Genomic DNA, 20,931 nt, shown 5'->3' with positions numbered 1-20,931 from the left:
GCCCGCGCAAGCGCAGACGGAATTCCGCCCCGCCAGGTGCGCGTCCCAGCGCACACAAAGGACCGGCCCGCGGCCGTTTCCTAGGAGACTGCAGTCCCGCCTTGCGCCCGGAATTTCCGCGCTAGTCGTGGCGGGCAGAATGTCGGCGTCTGGGCCGTGAATTTCCCCTCGCGTAGTAACCCGCCAGGTAATTTATAAGGACGCCTCCTCGAAGTACGTTTCCGTGTGTCATTTGCTTCACCGTTGATCTCAAAAAGCAGTTTAGTTTTTCACTGATTTTGACCCTCATTTTTTTTTCTGAATCAAAACAAAATTTTATTTACCCAAGACGTTTGACAAAGGAAATAAGATTTTTGTTCCAGTTCAAGTTTATCAGAATGGTCAACTACAATTTTCTCAAATCCTCCTTTAACGTCTTTATGTATAAAAAGGAAGCAAGGCGAATTTGAGATTGTGGTGACAAACGACAGGATTTTAGGAACTATCCATTTCCAGGCAGACATAAGAACTGAAAGTGAAGAAGTGAATTTCCTCTTAATACAATATCCATCACTGGGTATGACGGAAAGCACCCTTTTCCAAAGAGTAGCAACATAAAATTGAATTTTTTGGTATTCTCCAAATTACAGAGTAAACTAAGTTCAAGGAAAAAAAAATTCAGGTTGAAATGGATCACAATTTTTTTTTTTAGTTGTAGTTGGACACAATACCTTTTCTTCACTTTTTTTTTTTTTAATTTTCAGTTGTAGTTGGACACATACCTTTATTTTTTTATTTATTTTTATGTGTTGCTGAGGATCAAACCCAGGGCCTGGCGCGTGCAAGGCAATCACTCTACCGCTGAGCCACAACCCCAGGCCTGGATTACAATATTGAATGCACTTGCTGTTGTATAATTATTGAAGCCAATGTTTCTAACTGCTTCAGAACCCAGGCCAAACACTTGAAAAAGAAAAAAAAAAGATTAATGTTAAAAGTTGAACAATTTTTTTGTCTTGGTTCCTTTAGTGAATGTGGAGTTAACTACCAAAGCTAGAATTAGATCCTAGGCTTCAAAATCCTAGTTTAACATTTTTCCTTTGACTACTTACCTCAGATTTGTAGATGTTTATGTAAATATTAATTGGATAAAGCAGCATTGTTTTTAATAATCAAAAGGTGGAAACAACCTGATATTCATCAAATGAAAAATGGATTAAATAAATGTGATATATCCATTTGTCACATTCACAGCGCAGTTGTGCTAGGGCAGTGGGGTAGATTGCTGGAAAGGCTAAACAAAGTGCTCAGAGATGGCATGCAACATAGGATTAATTGGAGAAAGCTTACAAGAGATCAGTGACTGCCCCAAGAAGTGTTCAGTGGTGACAGACTAACCAGCCTCTTGTCTCTTAGAGTTTCACCAAGTAGTGCTTTGTGTCTCTCCAGAACTTTTTCCAGTATCAGCAGGCTGAACAAGTAACTGTATCCTCTCCACAGTGTCTTGGGTTCTTCACTCATCACCTGAGGGTTTTGTATGTCAGACTGCAGAAGCAGTGACATCATGAACATTAGCTTGCTCACTTTGCTTGTTTGAGCATCTTGGAGCACTTGTCCTGGAAAACATGCAAGGAAGTAGCTTTCTATGGATAACACTTAACTTGCCCTAGTTCCCAGCGTCCCTCAAGATGATTTGTATCTGGACTTTCTGACACAGACTTTTTCTTGTGCTCTTAACTTGGCTAGGATTTTGGCAACAAAAAGGGATCATTCAGGGACATGGTGTTTTACTGTTCCCTTTTCTTTAGGGGCAGTACACCAGTAAATAGGAGTGAAGTACTAGAAGAGGATTCCATGAAGATGGTGAAGTCGGTAGCACCTATCTCCTCACCTAGAAGTGGTCATAGTAGCAGAATCTCTCTCCTGCAACTATTCTGGAACTCTGAAGTCAACTAAGAGCTTGCAACCTCTAAGGGAATGAAGTACTGATAGAACAATATGGATGAACCTCAATAACAAAAATGATGTTATATGAAAGGAGTGAGTCAGAAAAGACCACATATTGTATAATTCCCTTTATATAAAATATCTTGATTAGGCAAATCTATAGAGACAGAAAATAAGTGATTGCTTTGGGCTGAAGCAGGGGAGTTGTTGGAGGGAAATGGGTGGATGATTACTAGAAGGTGAATTGAATGGCATATGAATTATGTGTCAACCAAAAAGATCTTACAAAAAATTAATGAAGAGTAGACCAATGATAACAGGAGAATTGAAAATATAAAAAAATTAGTCTTCCAAAACTGATTAACATACAGTTTCTATTTCCTATGTTTAACTTATGAAATATTTTTTAATTTCTAAGTCTAGTTTCCCCATCTTCAAAATAGAGTACTTTTCTTTAGTATTGTGTTTAGCTCAAGAGCTCATGCATGATGTATACAAAATTCTCACCAAATGGTGACTATTTTCACTAAATAGCTTTCCAAAAGATTATTAAAAAATTTATCACTGTCCTTGGAAAAGTGGATCATTCATTCTACTAAGCTACATGTTTCCTAAAAATAGAGACTTGTTTTAGGCATTTCTGTATACTTAGCAGTACAGGCATCTAAGTGGTAAAGCATATTTATTTAGTTCACATGGCTACTAAATTAATAGAGAGTTAATGAATTTTAAAATTAATAAACTATTTTTATGTGAAAAAATGAATTATTCTTATTTTCCTGAATTTCCTCCTAATACTTTATCAAGAGAGTGGAAGTTATGGAAGGAATTAGCATTTTGATGGTTACAGAGAAAAGAAATTTTTTAAATGGAGCATTTTGGAAAGTGCAGAATTTTGGTAAATGAGGATGATCAGAGGTATCATGAAAGGTTTATGTGAAGTGATGATGGAAGTATTGCTAATGACACACTGAAAGTTTAGAATTCATCAAGTCAAGATACCCATCTCTCTATAGACACATGTCATTTGATGTCCTTTCCTTGTCCCCTTTAGCATGAGAGCCCTGAGACTGCTCAAGGGAAGAAAATTAAGGAAATTTAAGAACAAGGTGATTTAGGAAAAACCACATACATGAAGAAAAGAAAGTTGCTTGCTATTCAGGGTCTTTCATTTAGACTGGCTTTATGATTTTTAAAGTCAATAAATGGCAATTTCAGTTATAGGCAGTAGAAATGCATTTGAAATTTATGATTCATCAAAGACTGGTATTTTACAAATATAAAATCAGTGTTTATGTAAATAGCACTATACATTTTTCCTTCTATTGTTTAATACTAGTTATACTCTAAAATTGGAATGTATATAATTTAAAATAAGATCCCAGAAGCAGACAGTGCCCCAATTTTCTGCATTATTCGTTCATTTTAGAAACAAATAATTGTACAATATGAGGAAGAGTAGTGAAAAGTTAAGCAGATCTTTTAAAAAGTGTTTTTAGTGCCTTTACTTAGAAAAGCCAATATTGAACTGAGTAACACAAAAAAAAAAGTTGAATTGAGAAGACATAGCCATACATGTCTCCTATAAAACTGTTCCAGATAGTATATTTTACATAAACCATTCAGATTCAGCAGTCAAAATTTAAGTAACTTAGCAAATAATTGTTCAGCACTTACATGCTAGACACTATTCTATATACTTGGAATACATCAGTGAATTCATCTATCCCTTGCAAATCAGTTACCTTAACTACACAGAATCCAATTGTAAAAAAAAAATGTGCAAAAGATTTGAAAACAATGGTATTTAAAAACTTATGAGGGTCTGGGGTTGTGTGTGTGGCTTAGTGGTAGAGCGCTTGTCTAGCATGTGTGAGGCACTGGGTTTGATCCTCAGCACTACATAAATAAGTAAACAAAGTAAAGGTATTGTGTCTATCTACAACTTAATTAAAAAAAAAAAGCTTATGAGTCTTTCATACTCCTTTGGCTTAGTTTTTTCTTATTAGCTTAAATCTCTGCCCAGAAATTGGAATGTGATAATTGGAAAGAAAGGGAACTAAAAGAGATGAGAGGTTTGAATTTGTCATTCAAACATCTGAATTTTGCACCTATACATTCTGCCTTTGATGCTTATTCATTTACAGATCACAGGGCTTTACAACTGTGATGTATTAGAAATTGATATATTAACAATGAGATAGGTTATGAACTTAAAAAGTTGTTCAGTAATACAGGGAATATTATTTTTAAAAAGCCAAAACAAAGGTAATTAGGGTAGTTAGAGTGTAATCATTTTCATGTGTTCAGTAGATTTGTTCAGCACTTTTTTCATGTGCTCAGCTGTTCTGCACTATGCCCAGATCCTAGTTTAAAGGGATTTTCTGCTGTGGGGCTCTAGCTTACTCTGTAAGTGATCAGTGGGTAATAGAAGAATTTAATGGAAAGACACCAGCATGGAAAATAAACCAAATGAGTTTAGCCTTTCAATAAGCCACAATCAAAATTTGCTTTTGAAATTGATGATTGTGATGTTACTTTACCTGATAATTACTCTTTGAAAATATCTACCCAACTAGCTGAACACAAATAAGTACTATCTGTTCAGCCATCCTGCAGGTGTAGCTTTTTTCAGTGCAGAATAACAGCAAAAGTTAACCCTTTCTTGTTATCCATACATAAGCATTAAACATTAAAGGCAAAAAATAATTAAAGAGGGAAGCTAAACTACCAAGACTCCACAGAAGGTATACAAATAGTATTTATGACTAGCAAGGAGATCAACCCTGTCTTCTGTTCCTGTGCTGTGCAAAGAATACCTGACTGAGGTACATCTAACAAAAGTTCTTTAGTTGGCTCTATTGCTATAAAATGCTTTTAAATTAATAGTCCCTATATATTTATATTCACCTGTATTCTTTACTGTTAATAACATTATGGAATGAAAGTACATTTTGATTTATTGACAGCTTCGATACTTATAAAATTGCATATGTTTAAATATATACTTAGTATATTCCCAAAGGGATTTGAGACTACTTGTAATAACATCCTAGGTAAAACAAGCCTGTTGTTGGTCACTTAGACAATTTTCCACCAGGGACACTTTCTCTGACATATGGTCTCTTCACTAGTTAAGCCCAAGATAGTGGCAAAGCTTTCCAGGTAGCTGTTTCTCAGGGAGTGCTGATCAACAGTTCAAGGCCCATGCTTGACAACGCTCCCAAGACTCCGGAAGTTGGTCCTCTAAGTTTCTGGCATCAGGAACAGAATGGTGATGGTGATGCATGCAGTTTGGAATATTAAAAACAAATAGCAAAAGGAGCTGAGGAGGTAGAAGATGGAACTATATCATATAATTGAGCAAAATTAAGGGGTTTAAATATTTAAGAATTAGTTTTTATTATATTTCAGTATTGGGAGCAGAAGGATGAATTTTCTTAGCTATGAATTTTTACCCCGAAAAGGTAAGATTTTTCTTTGGCAAATGGCTCTTGCCCCGTTTGATTCATTTATTTGAAGGAAGACAATTTGGTAATAAACGAATTCGGAGGGTAATTTGGATGGATGGCCTGTACTGGCTACTGAAGACATTTAGAATGTCACGGAGAGCCACTGACCACCTTTCCAATATCTCACATTCACCCTAGGGCTCAGTGTGGGTTTCTTTTTCTTTTTTTTCTTTTGAGGAGTTGCAGACAGCAGAGAGCACGCAGGCCGGCTCTCCAGAGCCCGAAGTCCCCACTGGGCTACCAGTGGGACGCTACCGCGCAGGCGCGGGGCGCTGCACCTACTCCTCCGCGGCCGCCCCGCCGAGCGCAAGGGCGCTCCGCAGCGCCGCCTTGGGGTTTGTGCCGCTTCTCACTCCACTCCTACAACCAGGACCCCACGCCTCTCCTGTCTGCCGCCTGCCCACTGTAGTAGGTGAGCCCGACGCACACCCTCTGACCACTGCTCTTCCCGCCTGACGTTCTTCCTCGCTGGAGCTGTTTCCTGAGCGGGATCTACTGCCCGCACCCAGCTCTCTCCCACTGCGGTCTTGTTGGCGGGACGCGGGCGGAAGTGACTATCAGCTTCCACAGTAGAGAAGGGATCAGAATCTTGGCTTTTCTGCTTCACAGATGTGTGATCTTGGGTAGGTTAAATTTTCTAAGTCACCGTGAAATATGGGCACATTCTAGAATGTTAATTTAGCAGCATGGAACTTGTCCTATTTTTGTTTCCATTGCTATAAGTCACAAAGTCCTTCCTCCTAGACACAGCCAATTACAATGGCAATTCAACTAGCAATTTTAGGTATCTCTATAAAATTAATCGGTCCACAGCTGCCAGATCTTTCTTTATTCCTTGCTACCTATTATATAAAACCCACACTCCCGCCCCGCATTTTATGACCTCATACCTTTACAATTATGGGCCTTTTCCCACAACACTTCCCCACCTTTTCCTAATTTGTTAAAATCCTACTAAGTGTGCATGGCAAGCTTAAATTCCACCTCCTTCAGGAACCACTTTTGATGTTGCCAGTGCCCTTGCTCGCTTCCTGACCCAAGCCTTTTCATTATTATGGTGTGGGGAGCCATTCTGACACGTGATTGGGTGACTCCCGTTAAGGGCCTCAGGCGCTTTGGCTGTGTCCATGCTTTCCCGACCCTTTCCTGATGAGAGAGCCCATCCGTGTGGGGGTGTGCCTGACCACTGACCTCGGGGACCCAATCACTGACCCTGACCTTGGAGTGCAGCCCCCCCTCAACCTTCATTGGATGGAATTCTCCCCTGAATCTCTTGTTCCCCAATAAAGGGCTACTCCCCGGCGTGTTCACTCTCTCTCTCTCTCCTGCTAGCCCTGAGTAATCCTCGCTGCCCTGCTGGGCGGCTAGAGGTAGGAACCAGAGAGGTGAGCCGTCTGGGACCTAGCAATATAAATAAGGTAACTGGTTTGTGTGTTTTATTTTGATCTCTTCTAACTAACTTTATGCCTAGAACCTCATTAATGAAACCACTGCGCAGGCCGCGTGGTAGAATTGGCGCCTACGAGGGGGGCATTCTAGATTAGTTAGATTGAGTGGGAGCGCGCGCTAAAAAGATAAGGAAAAAAATAAAGATAAAGGAAGATAAGGAATAAAAATAAAGATAAAGGAAGAGGTGACAATTGGGTCACAAAAGTACCTAGAGATATTGAAGGAAAGAGACGTTAAATTACTTAAAATGGGAAATTCTACTTCTACGGATAAGGAAATGTATCTGACTATTTTAGACAGTATAATTAACCAGGAAGGAAAACAGATAAAGAAAACTCAGTTATTACAATTCTTAAAGATTGTAGGTGAATATTGTCCTTGGTTTTGTGACCAAGAGTCTCCAAATTTACTTACTTGGAAGAAATTAGGAAGGAAGTTACAGAGAGTCTGTCTTTCTAATGAACTACCTGGAGGCATAGAAAATATACAGAAAACTTGGACGGCCCTAGAAGTTTGTCTTTTTGAATATATGGGCCAAAGTTCGTGGCCCCCTGAAGAACTTTTAAAAGGCATTCAAAGAGCTGTTAAGTCTATTCAAATGGAAAATCAGCCTGAGGCTAAGTTAATTCCCTTTCCCTTGAGCCGTTTAAAAACAAAGGCACTAGGGGCCAAGCCAAAGGTTAAAAATGCTAAACCACAGGCAGATTGTACAGAACAGCATCATACAGGAGAAACATCCCTAATCTTAGAGAGCCCTCCAGAAGAAGTAAAGGATCTTCCTAGAGAGGAAAATACGGAAGAGACTCCTAGAGGGGCTCAGGGTTCTTCTCAACCACATGGTTTAGAAACCCAAATTCGAAATGGCGATACTGCAGAGTCTGACCGCGGCTCACAGTCTGAAGAAGAATCAGACGTTAAAATTCAAGACTTAGAGAGAAATTTTAATAGGCTGCGTTTAGCACCGCCTGCCCAAGCTATTCGAATTCGGCCGGTACCTGCTAGAAGGACCAAATTTAACAGGTATGCTGAATTAAAGATGACTTTTCTTGCCCCAGTCCAGCAAGGTATTAAGAAGGCTCAAGAAATGGGAGAGGATACTACTGGTTTTCACCTCTTTCCAGTTTTTGAGCAAACTAATGAACAAGATCAGAGAGTTAGAGTTCATGCTGTAATCCCATTTAAAACTATTAAAGAATTAAAAAGTGCATGTGAGACGTATGGTCCAAATTCGCCTTTTGTACAGAGTCTGATAGAAAATATATGCTCACAACCCCTTCCTCCTAGCGATTGGATTTTTTTAGCCAGATCTTGTCTGAGCGGGGGAGATTACTTGCTTTGGAAGACTTATTGGACTGATTTTTGTAATGAACAGGCAGAAAGAAACAGAAGACAGGGCATAGAAACGCCAGTAACGATGTTTTTAGGGACTGAAGATTTCGCTGATTTAGAGAGACAGTTAAATTATGATTTTGTAGTATACAATCAAATAACTGATTGTGCAAAACACGCTTGGAGACAAATCGTCCCCAAGGACCAGTCCAATTTAGTTCTTACCAAAATCAGACAAGGTGCCAGTGAGACTTATTCAGATTTCGTAGCCCTACTGTATCAGGCTGCGAACAGGTCCATCGGGGACCCAGGAGCTAGCGAATTTATCGTTAGGCAATTGGCTTTTGAGAACGCAAATAAAATTTGTCAGGATGTTCTCCGACCACATTGTAAAAAAGGAACAGTTTCTGAGTATATTCGCCTGTGTTCTGACTTAGATTCCACTCAGTTGCAAACGGTGGCCTTAGTGACAGCATTAAAAGAAACTTCGGGGCCGCAAAAATTAGGTCAAAAGTCCCGCGGTAGATGTTGCGTTTGTGGAAAAAACAATCATTGTGCCCGCGAGTGTCGCATGTGCAATTTTGGGTTTAGGGCTCCATCTACTGGCGATAATAGATATTGCAGGACTCAGCGCCACGCCGTAGATTCAGATGGCGCGGATGAGCCCACCTTCTTGTCATCATTTCCGCCTAGCCGGAACACAAACTTCCGGTCGGCCCACCCCCGGGACGAAAATGAGGAAGTAGGTGGTGGCGCAATGTGACCTCATCGCGCCGACCATGGGGGCCGCCATCTTTAATTTTACCGGAGCGGAACAAACAGTTTCCGTACAAACCCCTAATGATTTTCAAGGCTTTTAAGAGAGATTAACTGGCTAAGACCATCCTTAAAACTAACTACTTCTGAGTTAAGTCCTTTATTTCAGATATTACAAGGAAATCCTTCTCCAACCTCTCCACGTCAGCTAATCCTGGAGGCCAAAACAACTCTAAGGAAAGTTGAGATTGCGATTAAAAATGCACAGCTTACTAGAATAGATCCTAAAGAAATAGTGTATTTATTAATATTTCCAACTGAACATACCCCAACAGGAGCCATATGGCAAAGATTAGGAGTTATTGAGTGGATTTATTTATCCCACTCCCCTCAAAAAACATTAATTCCTTTTCATGATTCTATAGCTCAATTAGTAATTAAAGGTAGAACTAGGATTTTACAATTAATTGGATCTGAGCCTGATATTATAATTATTCCATTTTCTGTTCAACAGACTAATTTGCTTTTTCAAACTTCTAGCTCATGGCAGGTAGCCTTTGCAGATTTTCCTGGACAGATAGATAGCTATTACCCTCGTGATAAGATTATACAATTTGCATCATTAACGTCACTTATTTTTCCAAAAATTGTACGTTCTTATCCAATAGAGGAAGCTTTATCAGTGTTCACGGATGGTTCCAACTCCAGTAAGGCACGTTTCTTCAGCCGTGTTCACACAGAGGTAATACAAACTTCTTATACTTCTGCCTAAAGAGCAGAGCTCCAAGCTCTGATTTGTGCCTTAGATTACTTTTCAAATGAGCCTATTGATATCTATTCTGACAGCTTATATGCAGTCGGAGTTGCCAAAAATATTGAAACCTCAGTTATTGGGTATACTTCATCACAGGAGTTATTTGAATTATTTCATAATTTACAAAAGACAGTGCTAATGCGAAAGTACCCATGTTTCATAGGACACATACGTGCCCATACTAATCTTCCTGGACCTCTAGTTTCAGGTAATGACAAAATTGATAAGTTAGTAGCTTTTTGTCAACAGATGTCTTTGTATGACTGTGTACTAGCTTCCCATTCCTTGCATCATCAAAATGCTTCTAGCTTACGTAAAAAATTTAATATTACCAGACAACAAGCTCGTCAGATTGTAAGCCAATGTCCTAAGTGTGTTATTCACACTCCATCCCTGCCATCAGGGGTAAATCCCCGTGGATTAAAACCAAATCAAATATGGCAAATGGATGTAACTCATATTCCTCAATTTGGTAAGCAATGTTATGTGCATGTCATAGTGGACACTTATTCTAGATTTATTTTTGCCACAGCACGTACTAAGGAAAATACTCAACATGTAATTTCTCATTGCTTAGCAGCTTTTTCCGTTTTAGGGTGCCCTATGCAGATTAAAACAGATAATGCTCCAGCTTATGTAAGCTCTTCTTTTCAACAATTTTGCCAAGAGTTTAAAATTAATCATAAAACAGAAATTCCTTATAACCCCCAAGGTCAAGCCATTGTGGAACTAGCTCATTTATCTATTAAGCTTCAATTACAAAAATTAAAAGGGGGGAATAGGATAGTGACTCCCCAAAATAGCCTCAATAATGCCTTGTTTGTTTTAAATTTTTTAAACTGTGACACAGAAGGTCACACTGCTGCTGAGAGGCAAATGTCTCCCTCAGTAACAGGCCCCTTAGGCAGAGTTCTGTGGAAAGATTTACAGACTGGTCAGTGGAAGGGTCCGAACCCGTTAATAACATGGGGCTGAGGTCATGCTTGTATCTTCCCAGAAGGTGCTTTCCGTCCTATTTGGGTGCCTGAACATGCTATCAGATATGGAGGAGATAGAACCCAGATTCAAGCGACTGAGGATCGACTCGGAGGAGCCACTACCCAGAAGGAGGAGATATCGGAAAAAGATGAAGAAAGACCAGATTGAACCAGCCGAAAAGCTGATTTCATGGAAAGATGTGAAGAAGCTAACAACCCAGGCTTCCTGAATACTTCGACGCCTAGGAAAGAACAGGACCCCAGTCTTGATGGTAGTGACAGTAATTGCCCTACTGGGCTGTCAGGTAAAAGGGAATCAAGTAGACACTTACTGGACATATTTCCCAGATCCACCCCTGGTACACCCAGCTGTGTGGACTGGAGAATCTATTCCAGTATTTACTAATGACTCATTCATGATGGGAGGATTTACAGATACTCATATTACTCCCAATCATGTGACTAGATTTAATTATTCTGGCTACAGTGCCCAATTACCTTTGTGTTGGTCACATGATAAACATGCTGGCTGTCTGAAAGTATCATTCGAAGAAAAGACAGCGATTGGTAAACCTAGACTGACAAATAATTCTATTTATGGGGACTTAAAACCTAATACTAGATCAGTAATTAAGATGGGACTTTCCCATAACAAGCCAGTCATTTCTGCAAAACCTCCACCGGTACCCCACTGTCCAAATAGTTCTACGATTGAAATTGGCACCTTTCCTAAATGGATGGATTGTGTAAATACCTTTCCTGTACAACATAAGGTGTTTAAAGATAGTGGGTATATTTTAGACTGGTCTCCAAAAATTCATAAGAGACAATTACGAAGAGATTCTGCTATGACACCTGCAGGATTTGTTAGTAATATTTTGACTTATAGTGAAGGAGGTGTTCAAAAAGATATTTGGCGTTTAATTGCTGCCTCAGAATATTTACATTTTACAGATAAACCTTTACCAAAATTTGTCGGCAAGAACTGTAAAGAAGGATCTTGCTATGGCTTAAGAGCTTGTGTCCAATCTCCTTATGTTTTAATTATTGGAAATGTAAAAGTTAAATGGATAGATGATAGATATTTTGTTACTTGTAATAAGTGCAACCTAACCAATTGTATTACTAGGTATAATAGAGGAAAAGGAGTGCTGATACTTCATCAGCCCTCTTTTGTTTTATTACCTGCTAATATTTCAGAGCCATGGTATGCTGATGCTGGTTTACAAATCTTGCAGCAAATTCATGCCCAGTTAACAAGACCTAAGCGTGCTATTGGAGTCATAATTGTTGGTGTTTTAGCACTGGTCTCTTTTATTGCCTCAACTGTCTCTGCATCTCTGACATTGTCTCAGAATATTCAGCATGCAAAATTTCTTAATAATTTAGCTCAAAATACTTCCAAGGCTCTGCGTAATCAAGTAAATATTGATTGAGACTAAATTAAACGCCTTAGAGGCGACTGTTATAAACATAGGTAATGAACTTTCAGCCTTAAAATTTAAGGAAAGGCTTAAATGCCATGCTAATTATAAGTATGTATGTGTTACAGCTGCCAAGTACAATGCTTCTCTCTGGGATTGGGAGAAGGTTAAAAACCATTTATTAGGTATTTGGCAAAATAGTAATAATAGCTTGGATATTCTGGAACTTCATCACCATATCCAAGACATTCAAAATAATAGAGCTGATTTTTCAGATCCTTCTTCTTTGGCTAACCAAATATTGAAGGAGTTAAATGGATTCAACCCTGGAAATAGTCTTAAACACTCCTCTTGGTACATTATTGGATTATTCTCTTTGCTGTTAATTCTCTTTTGTATTGTAACTATAGGATGGCGAGTCTTCCAATCAAGAATCCAGGAACTCCAGAGAGTGAACCTCTGCCTCATTGTTAAGAAAAGAAAGGGGGAATATGTGGGAAGCCATTCTGACACGTGATTGGGTGACTCCCGTTAAGGGCCCGAGGCGCTTTGGCTGTGTCGATGCTTTCCCGATCCTTTCCTGATGAGAGAGCCCATCCGGGTGGGGGTGTGCCTGACCACTGACCTCGGGGACCCAATCACTGACCCTGACCTTGGAGTGCAGTCCCCCCTCAACCTTCATTGGATGGAATTCTCCCCTGAATCTCTTGTTTCCCCAATAAAAGGCTACTCCCCGGCGTGTTCACTCTCTCTCTCCTGCTAGCCCTGAGTAATCCTCGCTGCCCTGCTGGGCGGCTAGAGGTGGGAACCAGAGAGGTGAGCCGTCTGGGACCTAGCAATATAAATAAGGTAACTGGTTTGTGTGTTTTATTTTGATCTCTTCTAACTAACTTTATGCCTAGAACCTCATTAATGAAACCACTGCGCAGGCCGCGTGGTAGATTATGGTACCTGTCAGATTATCTTGGATTGCAGTCTTGTCATTCTTTCTACATATCTTTTCCAGTCACACATTTCAAGTTCTGTGGAGGCAGGAACCATGACTTTTTCATCTTTGTATTAACATAAGTGCTTCAAAATATGAATAAAAAAGAAGGGAGGTGGGTTTAAAAGCTTATGATTTACATTTTGATTGCAACTAAACTTGACAGTGCAGTTCTGAAATTAGCTAAAAACTAACTGTAAACAAAGTAAAGGGAAATGAGTTCACTTCCCAATCTCCTACTCAGTGCCTGTGGTGACAGTGATTTCAAATGTGTTCTCTCATTTCCTCACAACAATCCTGAAGTATCATCTCACAGATAGGAAACCCAAATTACAAACCTAATATTTTAAATCCTTCTGACAGCATTATTTACTGAAGTTAAACAGAGGAATTATTACAATTTCCTTTTCAGGAATCAAATATGATGTCCACAAATATCCTTCCTGAAGTATAACATGCTAAACAAATGTAAAATGTTAATTGTAGGAAAGATGTTATAAATCAAACACATAGCTATCTATTTCTATCATTCAAACATAATACCTTGAATAAAGCATCTGGTGGACTAGAGATCAGTGATAGACATTTTAATGTTTTATGATATTCTTTTTAAATAATTGCAGATAGCTGAATTCATCAAATGCCATTTATATAATTCAGTATTCACATAGCACCCAAATGTGTTTTGCAACAAAGGACAAAAACAAGACATGGTCCCTGCTCAGAAGGTTCATAAGCTGAAAGACAATAAGATACTGAGGATGTATCTATAGGAACAGAAAACAGTTTTTTAAAAGTTTTTGTTTTTGGCACGACAGTTTTCCAGTCTTCAGTGATAATCAATGAAATCCCTTCAGTGGGTTTTAGAATAGGATATTAAACAAAAGTACTCTTTTGTGAGTACTGAAAGAAAAAACTGATTTGGTTTCTGGGATATGATAAATGATTCTTAATCAATGGCAAGAAGCTACATCTCTGAGTATCAGAATATTTGGGGGTGGAACAAAGAGGCTAAGGAGTTTTAAAACAAGATGATATTTTCAGCCCTTGCTGAAAAGGGAGTGTAGGTCTACATTTTCTATAGGGAAGAATGCTTTTAAAAGAGAGATGAGAGTTGCCAAGATGAAGATTAATAAAAATCAACAATGCAATGTTGATTGTTGTTTTTTTCTGGTGGTACAGTGCCAGAAAAAAATGATGAAAACTGAAACAAGGGGAAAGAGTAAGATCACAAAACAATGGAAGAATTAACAGGGTGATGAAAGGTTAATTATAAGGTCAGAAGAGGGAGAGGATTAATATAAACTTTGTCCTAGAAAAAAGTAAAAGATTTAAATATGTAATGTAAAGCTCCTATTGAAGCAGAAGATAAATTTTAAATGATCTTGATTAAGAAGGGAAAATATACTTTAAAATATTTATTTAATAAAAATAATTTTATAATCTATACAGATTTGAATAAAAAGTACAATGAATTATTTTCGCTTCTTCGCAAAACTGTATACAGTACAACTAGCACACTGGGTTTAGCATTCTACAAATATGGCCACACTAAGATATGAACATATTTTTGTCTTAAACAGGTAAAGGCTCAGATTAGGTGCCACAAACTGTGAATTAAATACCAGGGAAATATTGCTTTGGTAACATGAACAAATTGATTGTACCACAGTCCATTTTATTTACAAAATTAAGTAAAATTCCTCAAACACTACCTTCCTACTTGTTTGGGGGTAAACAATTCCCTATAAAGCAAAAAGGAATCAGAGCAAAAAATCAAAAAGTACCATTGCAGGTTGCTACCTTTATGACATCACTTACCCTTCCCTTCATTGTCAGAGTTGTTTTCCTTTCCCTTGATTGTTAAGGAAGTGAACAGAAATGATCTTTTTTATCCCCATCCATTTGCTTCTGGGATTCCTACTTAAATCATACAAACATACCAATTTTGCAATCTTGACACTATTATTAATGCTGTTTAGCTGTGTTGTTCTTAAAGTTAACACCTCAGCTAAAAGCGCCTACCTAGATTCTTTTTCACAATAAGGCAACAAAGTTGGCTTTAAAATAGTGTTCATGTCTCTCAAATATTAGCAGCCCCTTGGGAGATTGACTTGAGACTTAAATGCATACAGAACAACTTTTTTCTTCCAAGTAACTTGGAATCACTAGTAACTTTTAACTTAAACAAATATTCAAGATGATCTGCCTTTAGAAACAAAGGCAGACCTAAGTTACAAAATGGAGGAACCAAATCTAACCTAGTTCCTGCCCACTGAAATAATTAAAAAGAGGCTCAGTTTATGGAAGAAGGCCTTGGAAAAACCTAACTCCTACTGACATCTTTATCTCAGATAATAAAGTAAAAATGATATAAAAGCTATAAATACAAGGAAGTTATTTTAAAGAAAAAAGACTTGTTTGTTTGTTTTTGGGTTTTTTTTTTTGGAAAAAAAAGGGAATGAAAAAACAAGATGGATTAGTTGTATCTTTAACCCACATGAGTTTTTCATCATGGAATTAATAGTCCTTCATACTGAATTACAAAAGACAAACCTACTGATTATGTCTCTTCATTTAGATTACTAGCAAGCTTGAAACTTGTCTTCTTTTCTAAGTGAGCTTCTCTGGGAAGCATATGAATAATGCAAAAAATGTACTTCTAAAGAGTTTTCAAATACATAATGGTCAAGATAGGAACCAAAAACATTAATACAATGAATTTTTAAAAATAACTTAAAAATGAGAACACATACTCCTTACAGGACAGAACATTAAACCAGAGCAAATATTGCCAGTGATAGAACAACTGTCATCTGTAGAAACACAAATGCATGTGAGTAACACAGAGATCAGAATGAAGTTCAATAGAGGCAGGTGCTGATAGGACATATTTTTCTCAAGGTTTGTAACATCGTGTGGCTTCTTTGAAGCCCTGTCCCACCAGGCCAAATCTCCAGCTAGTGGATACAGAGGTGCATGTGACCTACACAACACCAAACTCATCTGCTAATCAAGTATATAACACATGTGCTGCTTGACTGCTTTTGATTACTTACTTAGTTTTCAAAATCAAGTTCACTTCTGAATCAGAAAAAAGTCATCCTTAAATTAGCTCTCAACAATAATCCATGAATTAAACTTCACTGCTGGCTCCTCTCAACAGGACCATAATACTCCAGTAATATAAGGTGTTAAGTGGCTGCTTTGAAGCCATGAAATATGCATATTCATAAATATTTGCCTAAACCTTAAAAAATTAAATACATCCAGGCAGTTGCTATGCAGAGTTCTTGCCATAAGAAGCAGCCCATTCAGCAGTGTATTATGAAGCAGTTACTGCAGAACTTGATTCTTGATCTTCCTGCTTTCTGTATTTCTTGATAACACTGACTGCACCATTTACCAGGAAAACCACAGCAATGAATGCAAAATAACTGGCGTAGATCAGGAACTAAAAGGGAAAAAAAGTAGCAATTTGCATAATTATTAGAGATGAGCTATTTCATTTCATGTTTGTGAGTATACCATATATAATTAAAGGTATATTCAGAGTTTCTCAATACAACTTCAAAAATTGCATGCTTACACCATGTGCCAGGCATTAAAGACACAAAGCAGCAGCCTAGCATGGCAGTTCTTAATTCTGACTTCATTCCTTACTAGCTTTGTGACCCTGAATGAGATGCTTACCCATTGAGCCTTGACTTCTTCATTTACAAAATGGAGTTCATACCAATTGCTATGTCATAGGTCTATTGGGAGAAGCCAATAAAATGTAGAAGTTTATTAGCATATTACTGCTGTTAATAATATTGTTTTAGCTGGGTGTGGTGGTGCACTCTCATAATCCCAGCTAGAAGGTTGAGGCAGGAAGACTGATAGTTCCAGGGCACCTTGAAAATTACACGAGACTTTGCTTCAGGAAAAAAAAAAAAAAAGGTGGACACTGGGATGTAGCTCAAGTGGTAGAGCCTTTACCTAGCATTGTGACCCCTGGGTCTAATCCCAAGTACTACAGACACACACATAAAATGAATAATATTATTTTTATTGTTGTTGCTGCTATTATTCTTATTCTTGTTATTCTTATTCTTGTTTATGTTATGCTTTGGATATGAATGTCCCCCAAAAGCTCACATGTTGAAGGCTTGGTCCACAGGCTACAGTATTCTGAGGTGGGGCTTCTGGGAAATGAATGGATCATGGGGGTTCTGACTTCATCAGTGAATTAATCCTCTGATGGATTCATAATTTGATGGCATTACTGGGAGGTGATGGAAATACGGAGGTAGGACATAGTTAAAAAGAGTGGGTTATGAGAGGTAATGTACTCTGGGGGACTATCTCTTGTCCCTGGCCCCTTCCTTTCTGGCTTACTCTCTGCTTTCTGGCTACCATGAGATAAACAGCTTTCTTCAGCCACATCCTTCCACATGATTTTTCTGCTTCACCTCAAACCTAACAGCAAAGTAAAAATAAAGCTTTTCCCAGATAAGCTGATTCCATCAGATATCTTGTCACAGTGATGAAAAGCTGATTAACACAGTAGGTATCCTCAAACTGAAGATCAAGTTCTAAAGATCAAGAACTTCCATTCTTTTCCAGAAGAAGGCAGTAATAGGATTACTTTTTATAAGACTCTTCCCTAGGGCTGGGGATGTGGCTCAAGCGGTAGCGCGCTTGCCTGGCATGCATGCGGCCTGGGTTTGATCCTCAGCACCACATACAAACAAAGATGTTGTGTCCGCCGAGAACTGAAAAATAAATATTAAAAATTCTCTCTCTCTCTCTCTCTCTCTCTCTCTCTCTCTCTCTCTCTCTCTCTCTCTCTCTCTCTCCCCCCCTCACTCTCTCTTTAAAAAAAAAAAAGACTCTTCCCTAAAGCAACTTTATAATGTGATTATATAGTTTACCAAAATCATCATCATTTAATTCTTAAAATAACTTACTAAATACTTATAAATTGGTTCAAAGGCACAATAAGAGTATGGCCTTAAATCTCTGAGCCAAGTTCATTTAAATTTGGATATATTTCCAATAGGAAGCCTGTTAACTAATCATGGCAGTTAGTTTCAGCATAGTACACAAAATTCTATTATTCCACAAGTTTAAATCCACCATTTCTACAAGGATGTGCTATCAAATTTCTACTTTAAATGTCAGCCATATGTTCTTCAACTGTAATAGGCTGTAACTCTTCCTTACCAAATAGGATGACAGGAACTTAGTTTTCTTCTATTCTCTATCCCAAAGTAGGTTTTAGGGTTAGACACTGGTTAAAATCCTAGCTCTTCCATACACTGATTGTGTGATCTTAAATCACTTGACATCTCTCAGACTTATTTCTTGATATCCATTCCTGACAACCACTTTGCAAATTCTATATAAAGCATCTGGCACATACAGGATACTGAATGCACAGTACTCATTATCATTATCTCTCCTTTAGACCTCTTTAATTTAAAAAAAAAAGTTCATTATTGCTAACATGTTGGGTCTTTGTGTCCTAAGAAAACTAATATGTAAATATGAAATACTGGGTAGTATTTATGGAGGTAATAATGGGGACATTTATGGAGGAAATAATGGAGAAGGAATCATTTGGGCTGAGCTGGGCTGAGACTGGGGATAGACACTTCTTGATTCAGTTGCCTACTGTAACAAAGTACAGAGCAAATGCTAACTACAAGTTCACAATACATGAAGGCATACACAAGTACACAATTCCTGAACAAATAAAGGTATTCATATTGTCTTTGGGTGTCTATGCAGGTGTTTTCTCAATAGGTCATGTTAAGAATCAAAATGCTGTTTGTCCACTGCAAGTCATTCCATTGGTATTTGGGTGAGGGCTGTGAGATAATGAGGTATGTCATCTTAACCATGAGATATACTATTCCAGGCATCAATTAAGAAGGGGCTGGGGTGGCTGGGGTTGCACTCAGTGGTAGAGTGCTCGCCTTGCACGTGCGAGGCCCTGGGTTCAATCCTAAGCACCACATAAAATAAATAAATAAAGTAAAGGTATTGTGTCCAACTACAACTAAAATTTCTTTTAAAAAAGAAGGGGTTGGGGCTCAGTCATAGGGTACTCACTTAGCATATGAGGCACTGGGTTCGATCCTCAGTACCACATAAAAATAAATAAATAAAGTCATTGTGTTCATCTACAACTAAAGAAAAATATTTTTAAAAAAGGGGGCAGGAAGCTGGGGTTATAGGTCAGTGGGTGAGCACTTGCATAGTATGTGTGAGGCCCTGAGTTCGATCTCCAGCCCCACAAAAAGAAAGAAGGACTAAGCCCAGAAGGAATCAATAATACCTCTCAGTTGAAATAGTCCCTTTAGGCTAGTTATACTCAAGAATGCTCTAGGGCCTCATCTAAAAGATGATGATGATCTCAACATCCTCCACATAAAAGAACTAAGGACAAGGAGGTAACTGGAGGAACAAGTGTTTTGGCTTTGTTTTCATGAAGTATGTTCTACTTCTGTCACCCTGATCACATCAGACCATCTTTAATGCCAAAGGAGAGATCTTACCTGAGTCTCAATTTGTAGGCCAAGGCCACTGGCATCTACCACAATCAGCGTGAGCAGAGTCTGCAGTGCAAGGGCAATGAAGGTATTTACACCAAACACTAGGGCATAGCGTTCCATGCTGAGGTTTGCAGCAATCTGAAAACTTTTTTAAAACAGTAAAAGGAGAATTAATAGACAAGAACTGCTTCCCGGATAATTATAATCTTTAACTATGAGGAATAGCTCCTTCTTTCCATGTCAATTCTCTTCCCAATCAAATGAAAAAATTTTGTTGCTGAATAATGTAAATTCCATGCAAAGATCTAAAAATAGTAGGAATATACAAAAAGGGAATAATCAAATCTTGTCTACATGCTTCCTGAAAAGAAAAACTGATAATGCACATACGGTATGATGCTGCCTCCCACTTATCTTTTAACTACAAATCTGAATTTCTTGGTTTGGGAAGCAATCAAAAAGTTTTTAATCCTGTCACATATTTTCCTTACACTGTTTTTAAAGCCACAATACATACGTTGCTATCGTGATGAGTAACATGTAGATGGTTCTGAAGACAACATAGGATGCATAGCACACCCAAATGTCACCCACAGTGTCCATGACATACACTGCAGCAGCAATCAGGAGAGAGCACAAAGATAGTGTCATTTCTCCCCAAGTTGACCAGGATATTTTTATATAACCAACCATAAACACAGCAATAGCACCTATAAAACAAGAAGACAATAATCTAGTTATTGAACTTTATTGAACACACACATTTCAATAAATTAAAATTAAATTATATTTTAATTTATCAAATTTTACAAATCAGCCAGCTCAAGATTAATGGAGGCCTTGAAACTCAGGCAGAGAATTTTGGACTTGATGGAATAAACAACATGGAGCAACTGAGAAATGACAATAGACTAACTTAGGGTAGCTGGCACTGAGATGGACAGGCAAGACAAAGGCCTTAGGAAAAGTGTCAGAGAGAACCAGGCTTCTAGTTTGACAACAGTGCAGCATACATATTGTCTCCTTCAAACCAAGGTGCAATCTAGTATATATGAAAGGGCCTGCTATCCTTTTGGTAAGATAATGATGCTGAGAGCTAAAATATATGGAGTGCTTTCCCAGGCACCATTAATAAGTGTTTACAGATATCACATAAAACCTTCCAATGACGTCTAAGTAGGGCAACAAATAAGAAAGAGACAATGGAATTATAATGT

General features: G+C 38.2%; 1 protein-coding gene across 1 annotated transcript in view; it reads right to left on the bottom strand.

Moving 5' to 3' along the window:
- Positions 1 to 14,575: 14,575 nt before the first annotated feature.
- SLC19A2 (solute carrier family 19 member 2) overlaps positions 14,576 to 20,931 on the bottom strand; it is a 28,212-nt gene continuing 21,856 nt past the window's right edge. Inside the window, exons 4-6 of the mRNA XM_081300552.1 lie at positions 20,232 to 20,424; positions 19,718 to 19,859; positions 14,576 to 16,626 (exon numbers count right to left, since the gene is read on the bottom strand). Coding sequence (XP_081156678.1) covers positions 16,498 to 16,626; positions 19,718 to 19,859; positions 20,232 to 20,424 — 464 coding nt within the window. The 3' untranslated portion in view covers positions 14,576 to 16,497. The remainder of the gene's footprint in view (positions 16,627 to 19,717; positions 19,860 to 20,231; positions 20,425 to 20,931) is intronic.

Source organism: Spermophilus citellus (genome assembly GCF_964194105.1).
Source record: "Spermophilus citellus genome assembly, chromosome: 6".
Lineage (NCBI taxonomy): Eukaryota > Metazoa > Chordata > Mammalia > Rodentia > Sciuridae > Spermophilus > Spermophilus citellus.
The sequence above is the reverse complement of the archived record's forward strand: the minus strand, read 5'-3'. Positions and strand labels throughout refer to the sequence as shown.